Source organism: Mirounga leonina, unplaced genomic scaffold (genome assembly GCF_011800145.1).
Source record: "Mirounga leonina isolate KUSES-001 unplaced genomic scaffold, KU_Mleo_1.0 Mir_151, whole genome shotgun sequence".
Classification (NCBI taxonomy): domain Eukaryota; kingdom Metazoa; phylum Chordata; class Mammalia; order Carnivora; family Phocidae; genus Mirounga; species Mirounga leonina.
Genome location: NW_023270377.1, coordinates 13,461,488 through 13,477,691, shown reverse-complemented (window position 1 = coordinate 13,477,691; position 16,204 = coordinate 13,461,488). Strand labels below are relative to the sequence as shown.

Genomic DNA, 16,204 nt, shown 5'->3' with positions numbered 1-16,204 from the left:
GACGTTCCATTAGGGTCTTTTTTACATCGTCTATTTCTCTCCTCTTTATGATCTTGTTTTTCTCTCCTTTTTGAATACGTGGACTGTATTTATAAGAGCTGCTAGTTGCATCATCTCCACTTTATGGGTCTATTTCTATTTCTACTGATTATGGGTCATATTCCATTTACTTGCATGTCTAGTAATTTTTTTTAAGATTTTATTTTTGAGTAATCTCTATACCCAATGTGAAGCTTGAGTTTACGACCTTGAGATCAAGAGTCACACGGACTAAGCCAGCCAGGCGCCCCTCTAGTAATTTTTTCTTATTGGATACTAGATGTTGTGAATTTTATGCATGGATTGCAGATTTTGTTGTATTCCTTTACATTCTGGTACACAGTTAAAGTACTTGTACTCAGTTGGATTCTTTTGAGGTTTGCTTTCGATCCTTGTTGGTGTAGGTCTAGAACAGCCTTTAGTCTACAGCTAATTTTGCTTCACTACTAAGGTGACACCCTTCTGAGGATTCTATCCAATGCCTTGTGTTTCATAAGACTTTTCCACTTGGCTATTAAAGCCTCTGAGACTCTTCTGCCTTCTCCTTTCTGGTGGCTCTTTCCTTGGCTTTGGGTAATTTCCTCTCATGAATACTGAGCTCAACACTCAGCCAAAGACTTGAGAGGACACCTCTGCAGGTGTCCTGTGTTGTCTCCAGGCACAGCCCTCTCTTCTCTGGACTATGACCCACAAATTCCATCCACACTTTGACCATCCTAAACTCTGATCTTGGACTCTTCAACTTAGAAAGACTTCCAGGGTCCAGGTTCCTCCCTCCCTGCACTTAAGCCTGGAAACGATCTCCCCGTCATAACCTAGTGCAATTGTAGGGATTGCCTTCTTTTTCCCCTTCTCTCAAGAATCACAGTTATAACCGCAAGTTGTTCAAAATCTGAAAATCACTGTTTTATATATAATTTGTCCAGTTCTCTAATTGCTTAGGGCTGGAGTGTAAATCTCACCCTTTTTGCTCCATCATGACAGAAACTAGAATTCCCCTTGCATCTCTTTTTATCTTATCTTCTACTTCTTTCCCAGATTCCACACTGTGCTTGAGGTCTTGGTCTCTTTTTGCCCCTTGAATACACAAAACTCCCATTTGTCACACACTCTATCTGAATGCTTTTTGTGCAGATTTTTGTTCACCACTGTCCACAGTTAGGTCTCAGTTCAAATGCTCAAATTTCTTTGGAGAGGACTTTTCTAAACATTTATACAATTGCAAAGTAACTCCCTACTGTTCCTGGCACTCACTCTATTTCCTTCATTGTACATACCACTCTGAAAACACGCTAGCTTATGTATTTGTTCACTATTTTATTACTTTGGTCTCCCACCAGAATGGAAGCTTCATGATGGCAATCTCTTTGCTTCCCTATTTCACTACCATAATCCCAGTTCCTAGACCAATACCTGCAACACAATAGATGCTCAATAAATATTAGTTAAGTTGATATATACAATACTGAGGACATCTCAATATTCTATGGCTTTCTATACAATAGCTGATGCCTCTGATCATTTGAAAAAATTTATTTTTATATAAATTTTATTATATAAAGTCCTAAAGTTCATAATAGAATAAATTAACTGAATAGTGACATTGCAAGCAAATTCGGATGTTTATATTTAGGTGGAAGATCTGTCAAGGGCATCTCAAAAGCAGTCTTGCCTTGGGTGACAGGTTGGTAGCTGGACTCTTTAGATTGCTTCTAACGTTTCTGCTTTTGTGAAGGCTGCTAGTGATCTTCATGTTGCTACATCCTGAGTTTCACGCTCAGTTCTCATCATACATGACTAACTAGCAGTTTTTGACATAGTTGACAACTTCCTTCTTTGTAAACATGTTCTTTGCTTGACTCCAGTGATACAATGCCACGTTCTCTTGATTTTCCTCCTTCCTTGGCTACTTGGCTTACTCGGTCTCACCTTAGTCCCTCTTCCCAACCTCTTAACAGTGAGGTGCCCCAGAGTTCAAATCCCTAGTCTTCTTCTCTTTACTATCAACTCCTCTGTTTGGGCCCACCCAGGTGATGGATATCACACAGTAATTTACATGAAAGGAGTTTAAAATAAGGAATTAGTAAGCCATTTTGGAAGACTAATTGTGAAGATTTCAAGAGAACTTTAAGGGGCAGCTCAGGCCAAGGGAGAGTGCTTGAAGAAGGACGGGCTCGAAAGGGGGTTCAGCCATCACTGAAGAAGGTGAAACCGCAACCCACCGGAAGGAGGAGAAATTTGTTGGCCCATTGTCACTGGGCAAGCGGGAACAACCCTCTGGGATGCAGGTAAGCCGAGGCTGATAGGCACATGTGCATTGGGTGTCTGTGTTGGGAAGCCCATGGGAAACAAATCCCCCGGTGTGGATGAGCTGGGGCTGATGATGGGATAGCAGGAGGTTGGTAGGACAAAGGGGACTGGGTGCCAGGGCAATGCGGACCATTGCAGGCACTGCTGGAAGCGGGAGCTGGAAAGGCCTGGCTCTGCTGGGACCCAGTACCCCTCTATGCCAGACTCCGCCCAGATGGCTGGACTGCCGTATGGGAGGGTAGTCCTGCCTCCCAGCATGAGTGATGGGGGTGGGTAGGCTGAGGAGAGAAGTGAGGGAGCAGTGGTCTGTGTTGTAGTAGAGGCCCACACTGTCTGGGGGTTGCAGCCAAATAGCCACGACCGGGTCAAGGGCTTAAGAAAGCACTGGGGCGGGGTGGGGCAGCCAAATGCTGGGGAGAGCTAGACCGTGGGATACCAAGGGCTGGGAAAACTGTGCAAGTGGATGAAAAAACCAAAAAGTGCCCTCACCCCCCAAAACCTGGTGGGTGAACACCAAACCCAAGACAGGAAGCCATTCGTCTTGCCATGCCTCATCAGTACCTTCTACCGGCAAAGCCTAACACTGTGTCACCTGGCAAAAGAAAACTGTTAAAGGACTCAGATCTGCTGGCACAGATGGAAGGGTATGCTGATAACTGACCACATCCCTGGGGAGTTCCTCCAGTCTCACGGCTATGAATACCATCTACATACTGACAACTCTGGAATTTGTATTTCCAGCCCACACCATGCCCTAAAACCTTGACGTATAGATCCAGCTCCTACTTGATGTCCACACTTGGTTGTCTACTAGACACCGAAACTTAACAGGCTCTAAACTGACCACAGCTCACCCCTTCCTCAAGATGAAATGACCAATGTTGCTGTGAACCTAAAACTGCCCTAAAAAATGACTATTAAAAAAAAAAGTAAGTAAAAAACCAGAAGAAAGAAAGAGAGGGGAAGGGAAAACCACCTCAGTCCCCTTTACCCCAACGACCCAGAGCCTTGGTGACATCTCTTTCTCTCAGAGCCCACATCCTATTCCTCAGATTCTATGTATGAAATACATGCAGCATCTAATCACTTGTCAGCACAGCCATGCCCACCACCTGGATCCAAGCTCTCACTGTCTTCACCTTGTGACTGTTGCAATAGCCATAAAACACAGAGGCTAGAGTGATCTTTCTACAGCCTGAGTGAGATTTGTATCCTGCTCCTGCTGACACCCCTGCAACAGTTCTCCAATCCCCTCCAGTAAAAGCCCCTCCAGGTTCCTGCCCCTTTGTACCCCCAACATCTCCTACTTCTCTCTCCCTCCACCCCCCTGCAGCAGTGATGTCAGCCTCCTCCCTGTTGCTTGAACACTCTAGGCAGGTCTTTGAACTGTCCCACTTCTCTGCCTGGAACTTTCTTCCCTGACAGTGGCATGGCTTGCTTGCTCCTTCACTTCCTTCAGGGCGTATCTAGCTCAAATGTAACCTTCTGAAGAAGGCCTGCGCTGATCCTCCTATTTAGAATTACAATGTGACCTTCCCTCCGCCATGGCACTCCTCATGTCCTTGAGCTGCTTTACTTCTCCTCACAGCCTGTACATTCTGCACCTTATAAAATTTATCATAATTGGCAATTCTGCCCAGTGTATTCCTCTTTAGGGCAAAGCTTTTATCTGTTTTGTTCACTGCTGAGTCTCCAGTGCCTAAAACTCTACCTGGCACATAGAAGATGTATAGATAAATACGTATGAAAATACATATTAAATATGGCTAAATATTTAAAGATACCTAATAAATGGTTATACAAATGAATTCTATGAAAAGATTGTCATTCAATATAGTGTAAACATATTTCATGACATTCACATTCTTTAAATGTAGTAGGTTATGCATGATACACTATATAACAGATGGGGAATGTTCATTTTGTAACAACATCCCAATTCCACCTGGGGATTAATGGGACAGCCCACCACTAATACCGGTAACTTCTGAAAAGATGTGTATTTTACAAATTGCTTGCACACATTCTGTCTTGAGCGAATTAAAGAATGAATTAGAGTTCTTTGTGGGATTTAGTCTTGTCACCCTACCCTCCATGGTCCCTTTTCAGTGTCTTCACTCCTTTTTAAAGAAGTTTTCTTATTAAATCTGGAATGAAATTAGAAGAATTAGAACTCAGGATAGAAGGCAATTTCACACACCATTACCCATCATTATTCTGGAGGTTGGATTTCCCCTACACTTCAGAACCCAAACCCAAATTCCCTCCCAACATCTAGGCAAACTCTCACAAAGCCAGGTCCTCTCCTCCTCCCTGCCTCTTGCTTTTAGCCTCATTCACTCCTAGATAGCAACTGTGCTCTGCAGTTCTTTTGTTTCTTCTCTAGTACAGGGGAAGCAAGGGGGCTGTCAGAGGTGGGCACCCCAAAAAAGGAGGCAACTACAGCCAGACTGGGAGGGAAGCCAGACGACCCAAAAGGCACAGAACTTGAACTACTGCAGTTGATGCCCATGGACCCAGAATCGTTAGAGACAGATCAGGTTACGTACGCACCCACCTCTTTTCGAAAAGCTGTGGACATGTGTATCAGTTGCAGAAAGCTGACATCTGAAATTATAAAAAGAATATAAATTATGTAAATCTCTGGTTGCACTAAATATCACATTTTTGTATATAGGAAGACATCTTTATATGTTTATCTGTTTCTAGTAGTTTTTTTTTTTTTTACCAAAGAGGGGAGTTATTTACATTGTTATGTCTGACAATGACACACTTAACCATGGGGAATTAACTTACAAATACAACTTTATTTCTCAGTCAACAAATTTCCTAAAGAGTACCATCTATGTAGGCTTGCATATGCCTGTACATTTTTTGCCTAACATAGAATTTTATTAATATTTGATAATACACTGTTTCTTAGCAAAGGTAGTGAAATAAAACAAGTTTAACTCATTAAGTGGTTTCCCATTAAACTATATATCTAGTAATTTAGAACAGAAATTATCAATCTACATATCAGCTATGTACTACTCCGAAGATCTAATGTCACTCGTCATGCATACACAACTGTGCACACCCATGTGCACACGTACTCCCGTATCCATATGCACACATACATGTGCAGATCATTTGCACAAAACTGGATTTCACCAATGTGATTGGATTGTAACTTTCAGTAAACTCATTTTTTTGGTCATATTGATTGCAAAAAATAAGTAGAAAAAATGGGCCTTTTAAGGAAGGGCTGCAGGAAGTTCGTAATTTAGATAAGCACTGTATCTCAAGAAGTTACACTAGCTCAAAGGAGAGGGAAGAATAGTATGAACTAGTTTGGTTTATAAATGCAAGTTTCTAGACCATAAATTCAGTTGATTAGAGCATGATGTATTTAATAAGGCTAATGAAACAATTTGGGTTAATATGCAGGGCTATTAACTCTACAGAAGGGGGTATGCTGTTGTTATTAGCAGGTTGGAATGAAGTTATTTGAGAACTAAGTAATAGGCAGGTAAGACTTGTTACAGTGACAGCAGGCTACCAGGGGCTCTTTTGGTAAATTCAAGCTCCAAATCTTCTAAGAGAAGCTACAGAGGCAAAATCTCCCTCAGGAGCAGTAATGCTGGTTGTCATCCAGATCTACCACTGGATTCATAGTTGAGGCCAATGGAGAAGTAAAAGTTATAAAGACAAGTGAACATTGATAGGCTGTGTATCCACACTTGGGGTGAAGCAGCAATAATTGTGGCCAGGGTCACGAGCACAACAGCAGTAGTGAGGAATCTCCAAAACACACCTTCAGGGACCAAAGTACAAGCTGGAAGGGGGCCCTCTCTGTTTCATCAACCTTGAGAATGTGGTTTGCCTGGGGAGGAGCTTGTGGATTTCCTTATACACTTAGATCTTACTTACTCTACACACCAATCTGATGGAGTGATTTTTAGGAGGCTCGACTTTGTTTTCAAGAACGAGAAAAACAATTAAAAACATGTATTTTCCTAAATCACTGGTACAAGGAGAGAACATGGATGATTCTATACAGCTCATTACTGAGAAATAATCCAAAAGTCAGATTTGGGTATTAGGGAATTGGGAGTATCATGTTTTTTTTTTTTGTTTTTTTTTTTTAAAGATTTTATTTACTTGTCAGAGAGAGAGACAGAACACAAGCAGGGGGAGAGGCAGGCAGAGGGAGAAGCAGGCTCCCCGCCGAGCAAGGAGCCTGATGTGGGACTCGATCCCAGGACACTGGGATCATGACCTGAGCCGAAGCCAGCGGCTTAACCGACTGAGCCACCCAGGCGTCCCGGGAGTATCATGTTCTTAAGGGAGTCAGCTCATGTCAGATTAAGTGGATGAGCGTCAAACAAAAGACTAAATTTCACTGCAAACACTTCACACCATTTGGATCACACTGATAATAGCTGAGACTATGGCTTATACTTTATGATCTCACAAAGTTGGCTGCAGAAACATACCAATTTTTGTTACCCAGATCTCACTAAACTGCTTCCCAACCAATGGTTCTTAGACTAGTGGCATAAAGGTACTGAACTTTGAACACTTGGGTTTCTGGATCCAATTTCTCCCTGTGGGACTGCCTGATGAAAACTCGAAGATGACAGGTTGCTCTTTGACTATGAGGGCGAGATTACGGACTCATCCTTTCCCTCCCATTTAAGAGGATCCACTATTGCAATTGGTGGGTTGTGATTAATACTGTTGTCTGTGACCATGACTAACTGGCCCACTTTGGAATCAAAACTCTTGACTCGATCAACATGTTGCCTTAACCAGCTGCGGTGTGGTAAGTATGTGTCAGGGGTTAAAGAGAATCTCACAACTTGCATATCAAATGAACGTTCTATTCTTAGTCAAATCAGGAATTTATATGCTTTAATACCTCTAATCAAAAGCAATGGTTCCCAAATTTAGCTGAACAAAAGAATCACCTCAGACCTACCAAGTCAAAACCTACAAGAGGCATTAGTTTTGTTTTAAGGCTTCCCCAGAAAATCCTGGTGTGCAGTTAGGTTTAAAAACCCCAGTGCAAAACAATGTATCGTGGAACACTACATCTAAAACTAATGATGTAATGTATGGGGATTAACATAAGAATAAAAAAAATAAAAATAAAAAAAATAAAAAAAAAGAAGTAGGCTGAGGAAAAAAAAAAAAAAACCTCAGTGCACTTGATGCTCCGCTTTTGAAATAGTTTTTCAAAATTCTGTAGTACGCTCGTATAACCTTAATGCTACAACCCTTCATTTCTTCGAAAACGGATTGTATTATTTTTTAATTAGCTCAAGTCAGTTCGGTGAATATGGATAGCCTTGTTACAAATTTGGATAATACCAATTTTGGTTAAAAAAATCATTAAGAATACTTAGGGGTATTGCAAAATGGGTTTGCAGGCAAACATTACAGAACGTGACGAACGTAGCATGCATAAGTTTTCGTAACTTCGAGAGCCACTCCCCTCCCTGTTCCTTCTTTATTTAGATGTGTAAGTTACAATAGGTTTTCGACAGACTATTTTATAGTTACATACACTGGTTGCCTATTGCTTTAGCTACACTGGAACAAAATGCAGAGTCTGTCCTTTTCCCCACTGGATTCCATGCCCTTCTGGTAAGTTTTCTGTCTCTTCTGGCCTACAAACCCATTCCATTTAAAAACTGGTCTAGTGGTTATTTTTTAATACAGAGGATAGCATCAATATAGGAAATAAAAGTTAGGATTAATTCTACAGATATTGATATCGGACACCAGTTATATAAACTTACTGTAAACGCAATAATTTGAATATACTATATATACCAATACACACAGCTAGTATTACTGAATTTTCTCTTGTGCACAATCTGTAAGTTTCACGATATCAAATTCTCCAAGGAATACTTTCTAATAAATCAACACAAACTTCCACCAAAATACACAAAAAATCTACTTTCGGATTCAAATTCACTTTATAAAATTCTATCCAGAGTTTACCAAATCAATGGAGTTACTGGAGACACGTTAACACTCATTAAAAGCATAGGTTTTGGAATCAGACAGATTTGGGCCCAAATCCCCACACCCTATTAACTATTCGTAGGCTCTTGAATGAGTTTTTGTATCATTAAGTCTTGAGTTTTTTCATAGGATGTTGTGAGAGTCAAGAGGGTTTTAAAATCAGCATTAAGGGCGCCTGGGTGGCTCAGTTGGCTAAGCGACTGCCTTCAGCTCAGGTCATGATCCTGGAGTCCTGGGATCGAGTCCCACATCGGGCTCCCTGCTCAGCTGGGGGTCTGCTTCTCCCTCTGATCCTCTTCTCTCTCGTGCTCTCTCTCAAATAAATAAATTAAAAAAATAAAATAAAATAAAATCAGCATTAAATATCATCTGAACAACGGAGTGGTTGGTCTACATTTTCCACTTTTTACCTAGTTGAAAACCAAAGACCAAATCATTTCCACTTATGAATGTAAAAAACATAATGCTTTTACCATATTGTCATACCTCCAATAATGCAGCACACAATTTTTTTTTTTAAGATTTTATTTATTTGACAGAGAAAGACACAGTGAGAGAGGGAACACAAGCAGGGGGAGTGGGAGAGGGAGAAGCAGGCTTCCCGCGGAGCAGGGAGCCCGATGCGGGGCTCGATCCCAGGACCCTGGGATCATGACCTGAGCCGAAGGCAGACGCTTAATGACTGAGCCACCCAGGCGCCCCAATGCAGTACACATTTTAACTTCTGAAGTCGAATTCCTTTAAAACTTTCTGCTAAGACACTTGGGTGATCAAGAAGCGCATTCATCTGAGACTTCCAGAGTGCTTACACCCACCACATGCCAGACATTGTGCTGAGGCACTGAAGAAGCACAACTGCAGAAAAAATTTTTAGACTTCGAATTTTAATTTTCCCACACTGCAAGAATTCTTATATAGTTTGATGTATTTGAACTGTACTTTGTTATCCAACTATTCAAATTTGACAATTTGTTACTAAAAAATATGCAAGATTATTTGAGCTCCTCCCATAGAATTACAAGGCCACGTTTGCATGATTCATTGGAGGTTCAATTTAGGCCCTAATATGAGGGTCAAACACTTAAGTGACACAATTGCAAATTTGCTATTTCTAAAATTTGTCAAGGACTTTTCAAGACTTCCTAGCTGTTCACGTTCTCCTGAGAGCTAGCTTCATGATCCATCTCTGCACTGTCCCATTAAATTCACTGTCACTCTTGGGTCTCCTCTCACTTCTGGCTAGATAATGGATTTGGTACAAGGAAGATACGTGATGGAGAAAACGTCTTTTAGAATTCAAGATTTGAATTTAAGTTCAAGCATCTATCCATGCGACCCACTAAAGTATGTAAAACTTTCACTAAGATTCCAGAATAGCAGGCATTACCTCCCGTTTCCCTTCCGACCCAAAACTGATGATCAGTTAAGACGATGAAATATCTCAAGTTCCATACTGAAATGCTTTGTGTATTATCTTGTAGTAAGAATAATTCTGCTAGGGGCGCCTGGGTGGCTCAGTTGGTTAAGCGATTGCCTTGGGCTCAGGTCATGATCCTGGAGTCCCTGGATCGAGTCTCGCATCAGGCTCCCTGCTTGGCAGGGATTCTGCTTCTTCCTCTGACCCTGCCCCTCTTATGTGCTCTCTCTCATTCTCTCTCAAATAAATAAAATCTTAAAAAAAAAAAAAAAAAAGAGTAATTCTGCTATGTCCTCTAACTTTCCTTCCTGTGAATGAGGTATGGAGTAAAATAATGAATTTGTGAACACAAAGTCATGTCAAGCGACAGTGTGGAATATAGGCTGAGTCAGAACAGAGTATCAAACCTAGGTCCAACTTCTCGGCTCTGCAAGCAGTACCCTTAGGCAACACCGACATAAGGATTCCCATCTTACAGAGCTCATGTGACGACTAAGTTAAATAATGCACATGACACACTCAGAACAGTGTCTGGCACGTGGTAATAAGGACTTAAATGTTATTAACTGTTTAACACTTTTAATTATTCCTGCTTTGGGGAATAGAAATAATTCATAATAATTCTGCTAACCTGAAATGTTTTAACATTCATATCCATAGAGTACAAAATACCTACTGACTATATGCACCGTATAGTAAAATATATGATCTTCAATTTTCATATCTAAGTTTTCCTTCCCAAATGGAGACAATCTAACAGTAAACATCAGATAGCTTATATAAAATTAGGCTATAAAAATTGACTTAAGTTACAGTAGATCGGCAAAAGTAAAACCCTGTATCTAGTCAGTTATTCAAAATTGTAACAAAAATAGCATCATCTGGATTTAACATTTTGAAATTATTTTCCAAATTGAGGAACCAAATAGTATTTAGAAGCCCGAGATGATGCCAATGTCCTAGTTTTCTGGGGATGTAGGCATACTCTTAAGATCACTCACTGGCTGTCTCCTAAGCCCTTCTTGGTACCTTACACACACACTGGGGGAATGGAACAGCGGTGCTTTACTAGAACAAGGATTCTTACCGAGAAGGTCTATCAGCATCCTGGGGGTTTGGGAGTGGTACATGTCTAGGTATACAATGCTACACAGGTGAGTCTAATACATCCTTTAGAGAGACATGCATCCCTTCCCCCATCCCCTTTTAAAATTCACTGACATAAAGAATCCTTGTATTCACAACCACATTTTATTTTGTGAGGCTGTGTTCCCTAATTGCAATGAATTTTCAATCTTTAAATAATATAACTATATAACAATTCAAAATAAACACTGTCCTGGATTTGAAAATGATAGCAGAGAATTACAACTTAACAAGTGAACAAAGATTACATCATTTTTGCAGTTAGAAAACTATGTGTCCACCCTCAAAATTCTTCAAGTAAGTCATCAAAATTCATTCACATCAACAGGATTAAATGATTAGGATGTATTCTTCTTTGAAATTAAGACATTAAAAAACTGAGATAAACAGCACGAATGACCTCTTGCTGAAAAGAAAGCAATGTCAACATGTACCATTATGAGCTTTGTGAGCTACAATAATACTTAAAAAGAGCTAAAACATGTAACTGTGTTAGGTGACCCAGTTTTGATTTTCAATGCAGTATCGTTCTCTGGCCATTCAACTCAACTGCAATTCAGAAATGTGTTTCGATATATGTATAAGCACTTGGAAGCATAAATATGAAACCTGTGCCCCAAACTAAGAAGCGTCTCCAAGCTCTGGACCTAGATTTGATTTGTACAACCACCCTTGAGACAAAACATAAATTTAACTTTACTGATTTTTAGTGGTTTAAAGTAGCATTTAAATTTGCGTTTACTGAGATCTCATACGAAATTTTCACACCTTTCACGCTTATTAACTCGACAATCTGAGTTGTTCTATCTCCCAAGGTGTCATAATTATTTAATTGGGGATTGAGAGCAACAAAACAACTGTGCCACCTAAACTACCAGTATCTTCCCATAGACAAACACCCTCCCATTACAGAAATCCCAATTATGTAAAAATCAGAGAGTGGAACCCTTCGGCTTTCCATTCTACACCTGCCCTACCAGCACTCAAGTATGGTAAGAGTATCCTGAGAGTAATGTTCATGATAGTTTTCACCTGCATCTAAATTGCATCACGTCAAAGCGGAAAATGTAGAGATTAAGAGCGTAAGGCTTATAATTCTACAGTACAAATGGAGACAAAATTAAATGCAGTAGGAGCCTACCTGCCAAGTCTAAAAGGAAAATTATAACCCAAGAGACGCATGGGGGAAAATATTGATGTGGTTTTTAATCCATATTAGAATTCAGTTGTTGTAACTTGACCATAAATTTAAACAGAAACCATCTTCTGAGACATACATTCTAATCTATGTATCAACAGTACTGATAGTCAACCAAGAGTTGGTAATTCCAACTCATTAGTAACACTTCACTTTTCTATCCAACATAAACCTATAGTGGTTTGCCCCAATTACATGGCTGAAACGCTGTCTTACGAAAACAAAATGAAACAAAATTAAATAAAATTGAAGATAAAAATACTCTGAAGTTATAGCAAACTATAATCCTTGGTGGATCAATCATGTAAAACACATTGGTGAAAGTTGGAAGCACAGGATAACTGACATGAATCTTCAGCACAAAGTACATCTTTGAACACATGAAACGGTGAGTCTTTGGAGGACAATAGCTAAATACCCAAGAATCATCAGGTTTGAAAAATATTGCTTAATCACTTCCCAAAACACAGTTAGCTGCAAGAACTGAAGATCTCGTTAAAAAATATCAAGGTAATCATATTTATTGCATCTTTAGAATGCATCTCAAACAGAAAATTAACAGTGCACCCCAGCTTCACCAAAATATATATTTAAGAGAGGGGCAACCTAAGATATTTATAAACAAAGTATCGGCTGTATGTGCTTTTCAAAGGGTCTGAATTAAATACAACCAGCTGCCAACTTTGTGCTCTGACATACTCGAATTAGTGGGTGTGTGTATACTAAATCATTTATTTTTGTCTACAATAAGTGAAATAAAAACACTGCCCTATACAATCCACTATTAGCAGTGAGTACAACAGCAAAAAAATATTGTACAATTTATACATACTAAAATATTTTCTCTCTCTAGAGATAATGCAGAACAAAACCTAATCATTAGGACTTAATTTGGGAAATCTCGAAATACAATAGGGGAAAACCAAATCAGGGAGTGTATAGAGCCCAAAATAAAGGTTCCTGGTCATAAGGCTAGAAGATTAGTAAGTGCAAGTGGTAGAATAAAGCATGCTCAAATGTATGCTTGGGTCTTTGTATATTTATCAAACCTTTAAATTAAACAAGACTAGCTAAAGAAGTGTCTTAAGCAGAGCAAGATAACTGGGAACTGTGTCATTTCTTTTACCATTTTTGTTACCCAACTTATACAATGCGCAAAGTGCTAAGCAACACTACAAAAACACATTTACATCAACACTGAAGACCTGGGGAAATGAAATCCAACAATTTTATTTTAATGAGCTGTATTTTCTAAATTTTTGTTTTATTTTTTCCTGTTTTCATACAGTATTGAAAACAAAACGCGGCACATTCACATTTTCCCGAGGAACTGTAAAGATGATCTCTACAGGGATAAACGTTGTAAAGCCTGAAGCTCAATCAATTGATGTTGAAAACTCTCAAAGGGAGTAAAGGCTTGATCTGAATGGTCTAGAACATGTACTGTAATTTAATAGAAGAGATGGTCGTCTTAATATTTAATGATTTAAAAGAACTTCTCAGTCCATGCGGAAGAGTACAGTCCAAGAATAAATCAAATTTCTGAACGCATTTTATGCTACATATGTGTATACTTTGCGATCCTCAGGTGTTCGTGCCAAATATTCTCTCTCAATAAGTCCTTCAATACGTTTCTTAATAACAACTGGACTTGGTAAGAATCGAGCCTTCAACTGCTGAGTTACCTAAAAGAGAAAGTAGAAAAACTAATTCCTACCAGAAAATTTTTTAAATGTGTAACATTTCCATATAAACACACAAAAATTCTTATCTTTGAAAAGAACTGATGTGTCATTTTAAGATTCAGCTCAAACTCTAGTAATTTGATTACCAAACTAACTTTAAATTAAAAAAGGCTTTATTTGAAAATGTAATATACATTTTCTACATGGGTTAGAACATGCCTCCTTCACATGAGAATATGAGTGCTGAAGTGGGTTAGTAGTTGAATTAATTGGAATATATTAGCATGAATGAATAGCACATTATGGTTTAACCATTTTGATGGTCTAAATCTACTAACTTCTGGGTTACTCTCCCAATTCATAGAATTTAGGAAGCATAATGTATTTAAGAGCACAGACTCTCAGGGCGCCTGGGTGGCTCAGTTGGTTGAGAGACTGCCTGCAGTTCAGGTCACGATCCTGGAGTTCCAAGATCAAGTCCCGAATCGGTCTCCCTGCTCACAGCAGAGAGTCTGCTCCTCCCTCTGACCCTCCTCCCTCTCATGCGCACTCTCTCAAATAAATAAATAAAATCTTAAAAAAAAAAAAAAAAAGGAGCACAGACTCCGGACCCCAGAGTACCTAGATTCAAATCCCAGCTCTCCCATTTACGAGTACGGGGCCCCTGGGAAAGTTAAGTGAATGTCATCAAGTCACTGCATATGCTAAATGAATTAATGATGCTGCCTGGTCCTGGTAAAAGTACCACTGCTGTCATTCTTTTCTCCAGCTGCTGTCAGGATTCTAGGTACTGTGATATTGGTAAAAATAAAATTCTAACTACAGCAGCAGCCAAAATCTGACTGTGCACTGTGTATCAGTCCCTCTGTATATATTAATTTATTTAATGCTCTTAATCCTGCAAAGTAGGTTGTCTCCTTTTACAAATGAGGAAAATAGCCAGATAGGAAGACTGACATGCACTAAAAGTAAATACAGCCAGCAGTCAGAGATGAGAATCTAAACCTTTCTGCCCCCAAAGTTCATGCTCTCCCTACTGATCCACCCTGCCTCTCGTACAGAACACCCATCCATCCACAAGCCAGTTTTCCTTTTACTCCTGTTGGGAGAGTTCACTTCCCAAGGCCACAATGGAATGACAATTCTTTGAAATCTGAGCTTCAGTACTTCTGCCTCCAGCTACAATCTACCTCCCTTCTAGTATTATCGCTCCAGTATCAACAAACTTGTTCTCAATCCAGGTGAGATCTCTCATCCTCTGACCCTTCTCCTAAGCTACTAACAACTTCTTTTGACCTTACATCCTTGATGGGGTCCAGACTGCATGCAAGATCACTTTTAGCTACACTCTCAGCAGTACCTCAACTCCCAGATTCCTTTGGTTCTCTTCAACAAACATCTGGCTCCACATTTACTACATCATTCAGAATCTACTACTCAGTTCCTTGCTGAGTAAAGTCGTCGTTTTTACACCTTCAGGGCAGACTAGGAGACAAGATGCAGCCCACAGGCCAAACATAGCCCCGCAGCCTATTTTGTAAATCCTTAACTGGAACACAGCCACACTCTTTTGTTATCGGTGGCTGCTTTCACACTGCAACTGGCCATTAAAAAAAGGTCCGCCAATCTCTGGTATACACTGATAACACAAATTTAATGTGTTCGAGTTCAGCAAGTTCCTGAGCACCATCACCTCACATCCTTTTTCAGTCTGTAATTCCTCACACTCCCACCACCTTGCACATATGCATTTATTCACACTTGCATCCACCCTTGTTTAGCACACCCCTGCACCCTGCCCTGGGTTCTCGAGAGAGGCATAGTCAGTACGATCTTTGTCAACATGTCTACAACCCACCTGTGTTCCCTACAGTCCTCTCACCTTTCAAGTCCTCTCACCCCATTTTCTTTCAAGTATTCCTTCTTTATTCCTAGGCTATAAACATGCTGAATATCTTCCCATCAGAAAAACAAAATCCAGGACACCTCAACTTCACACTCAGTCCTAAAGGACAAGGCCCTCTCTTGGTCCTTTCAGCTCCACTTCCTTCTCGAGACACTGCTGTCACTGTCACTCTACCAGAGTCCTGAAAATGGCTGGGAAAACTAATGAGTCACCTAGTTGCCAACATGTCGTGAGTTTTGCAATGACTGACCAATCCCTCACGTAATTCTCTTCCTCTGCCATTTGATGTAAAGTCGGCTTGTACAGAATACCACTAATGCAGAACACGGTAGCACGCTGCCCCTCCCTCCCTCCATTTAGCCTCCAAGCCAGAAACCTACGGGTCCTTGACTCCCCGTGTGTCCTATGACCAGTCAGTAAGTCCTGCCCATTCGACTTCCCATTCGTCTTCACTTAGCTCTCTATCCTCTACCACCAATACTTTA

The 16,204-nt window shown here is 40.2% G+C and overlaps 1 protein-coding gene and 1 long non-coding RNA gene across 3 annotated transcripts in view; both read right to left on the bottom strand.

The window, feature by feature from the left end:
* Positions 1-1,174: 1,174 nt before the first annotated feature.
* On the bottom strand, positions 1,175-5,000 carry LOC118011992. Its single transcript, XR_004679587.1, has 2 exons — positions 4,907-5,000; positions 1,175-4,496 (listed from the first exon to the last, which is right to left on the bottom strand). It is a non-coding gene; the product is annotated as an uncharacterized LOC118011992 (long non-coding RNA).
* Positions 5,001-11,016: 6,016 nt separating this feature from the next.
* Positions 11,017-16,204, bottom strand: part of CUL3 (cullin 3) — a 95,283-nt gene continuing 90,095 nt past the window's right edge. For both annotated transcript variants that reach the window (XM_035006997.1, XM_035006998.1), the window contains one exon: positions 11,017-13,813. In XM_035006997.1, coding sequence (XP_034862888.1) covers positions 13,682-13,813 — 132 coding nt within the window. In that variant the 3' untranslated portion in view covers positions 11,017-13,681. The remainder of the gene's footprint in view (positions 13,814-16,204) is intronic.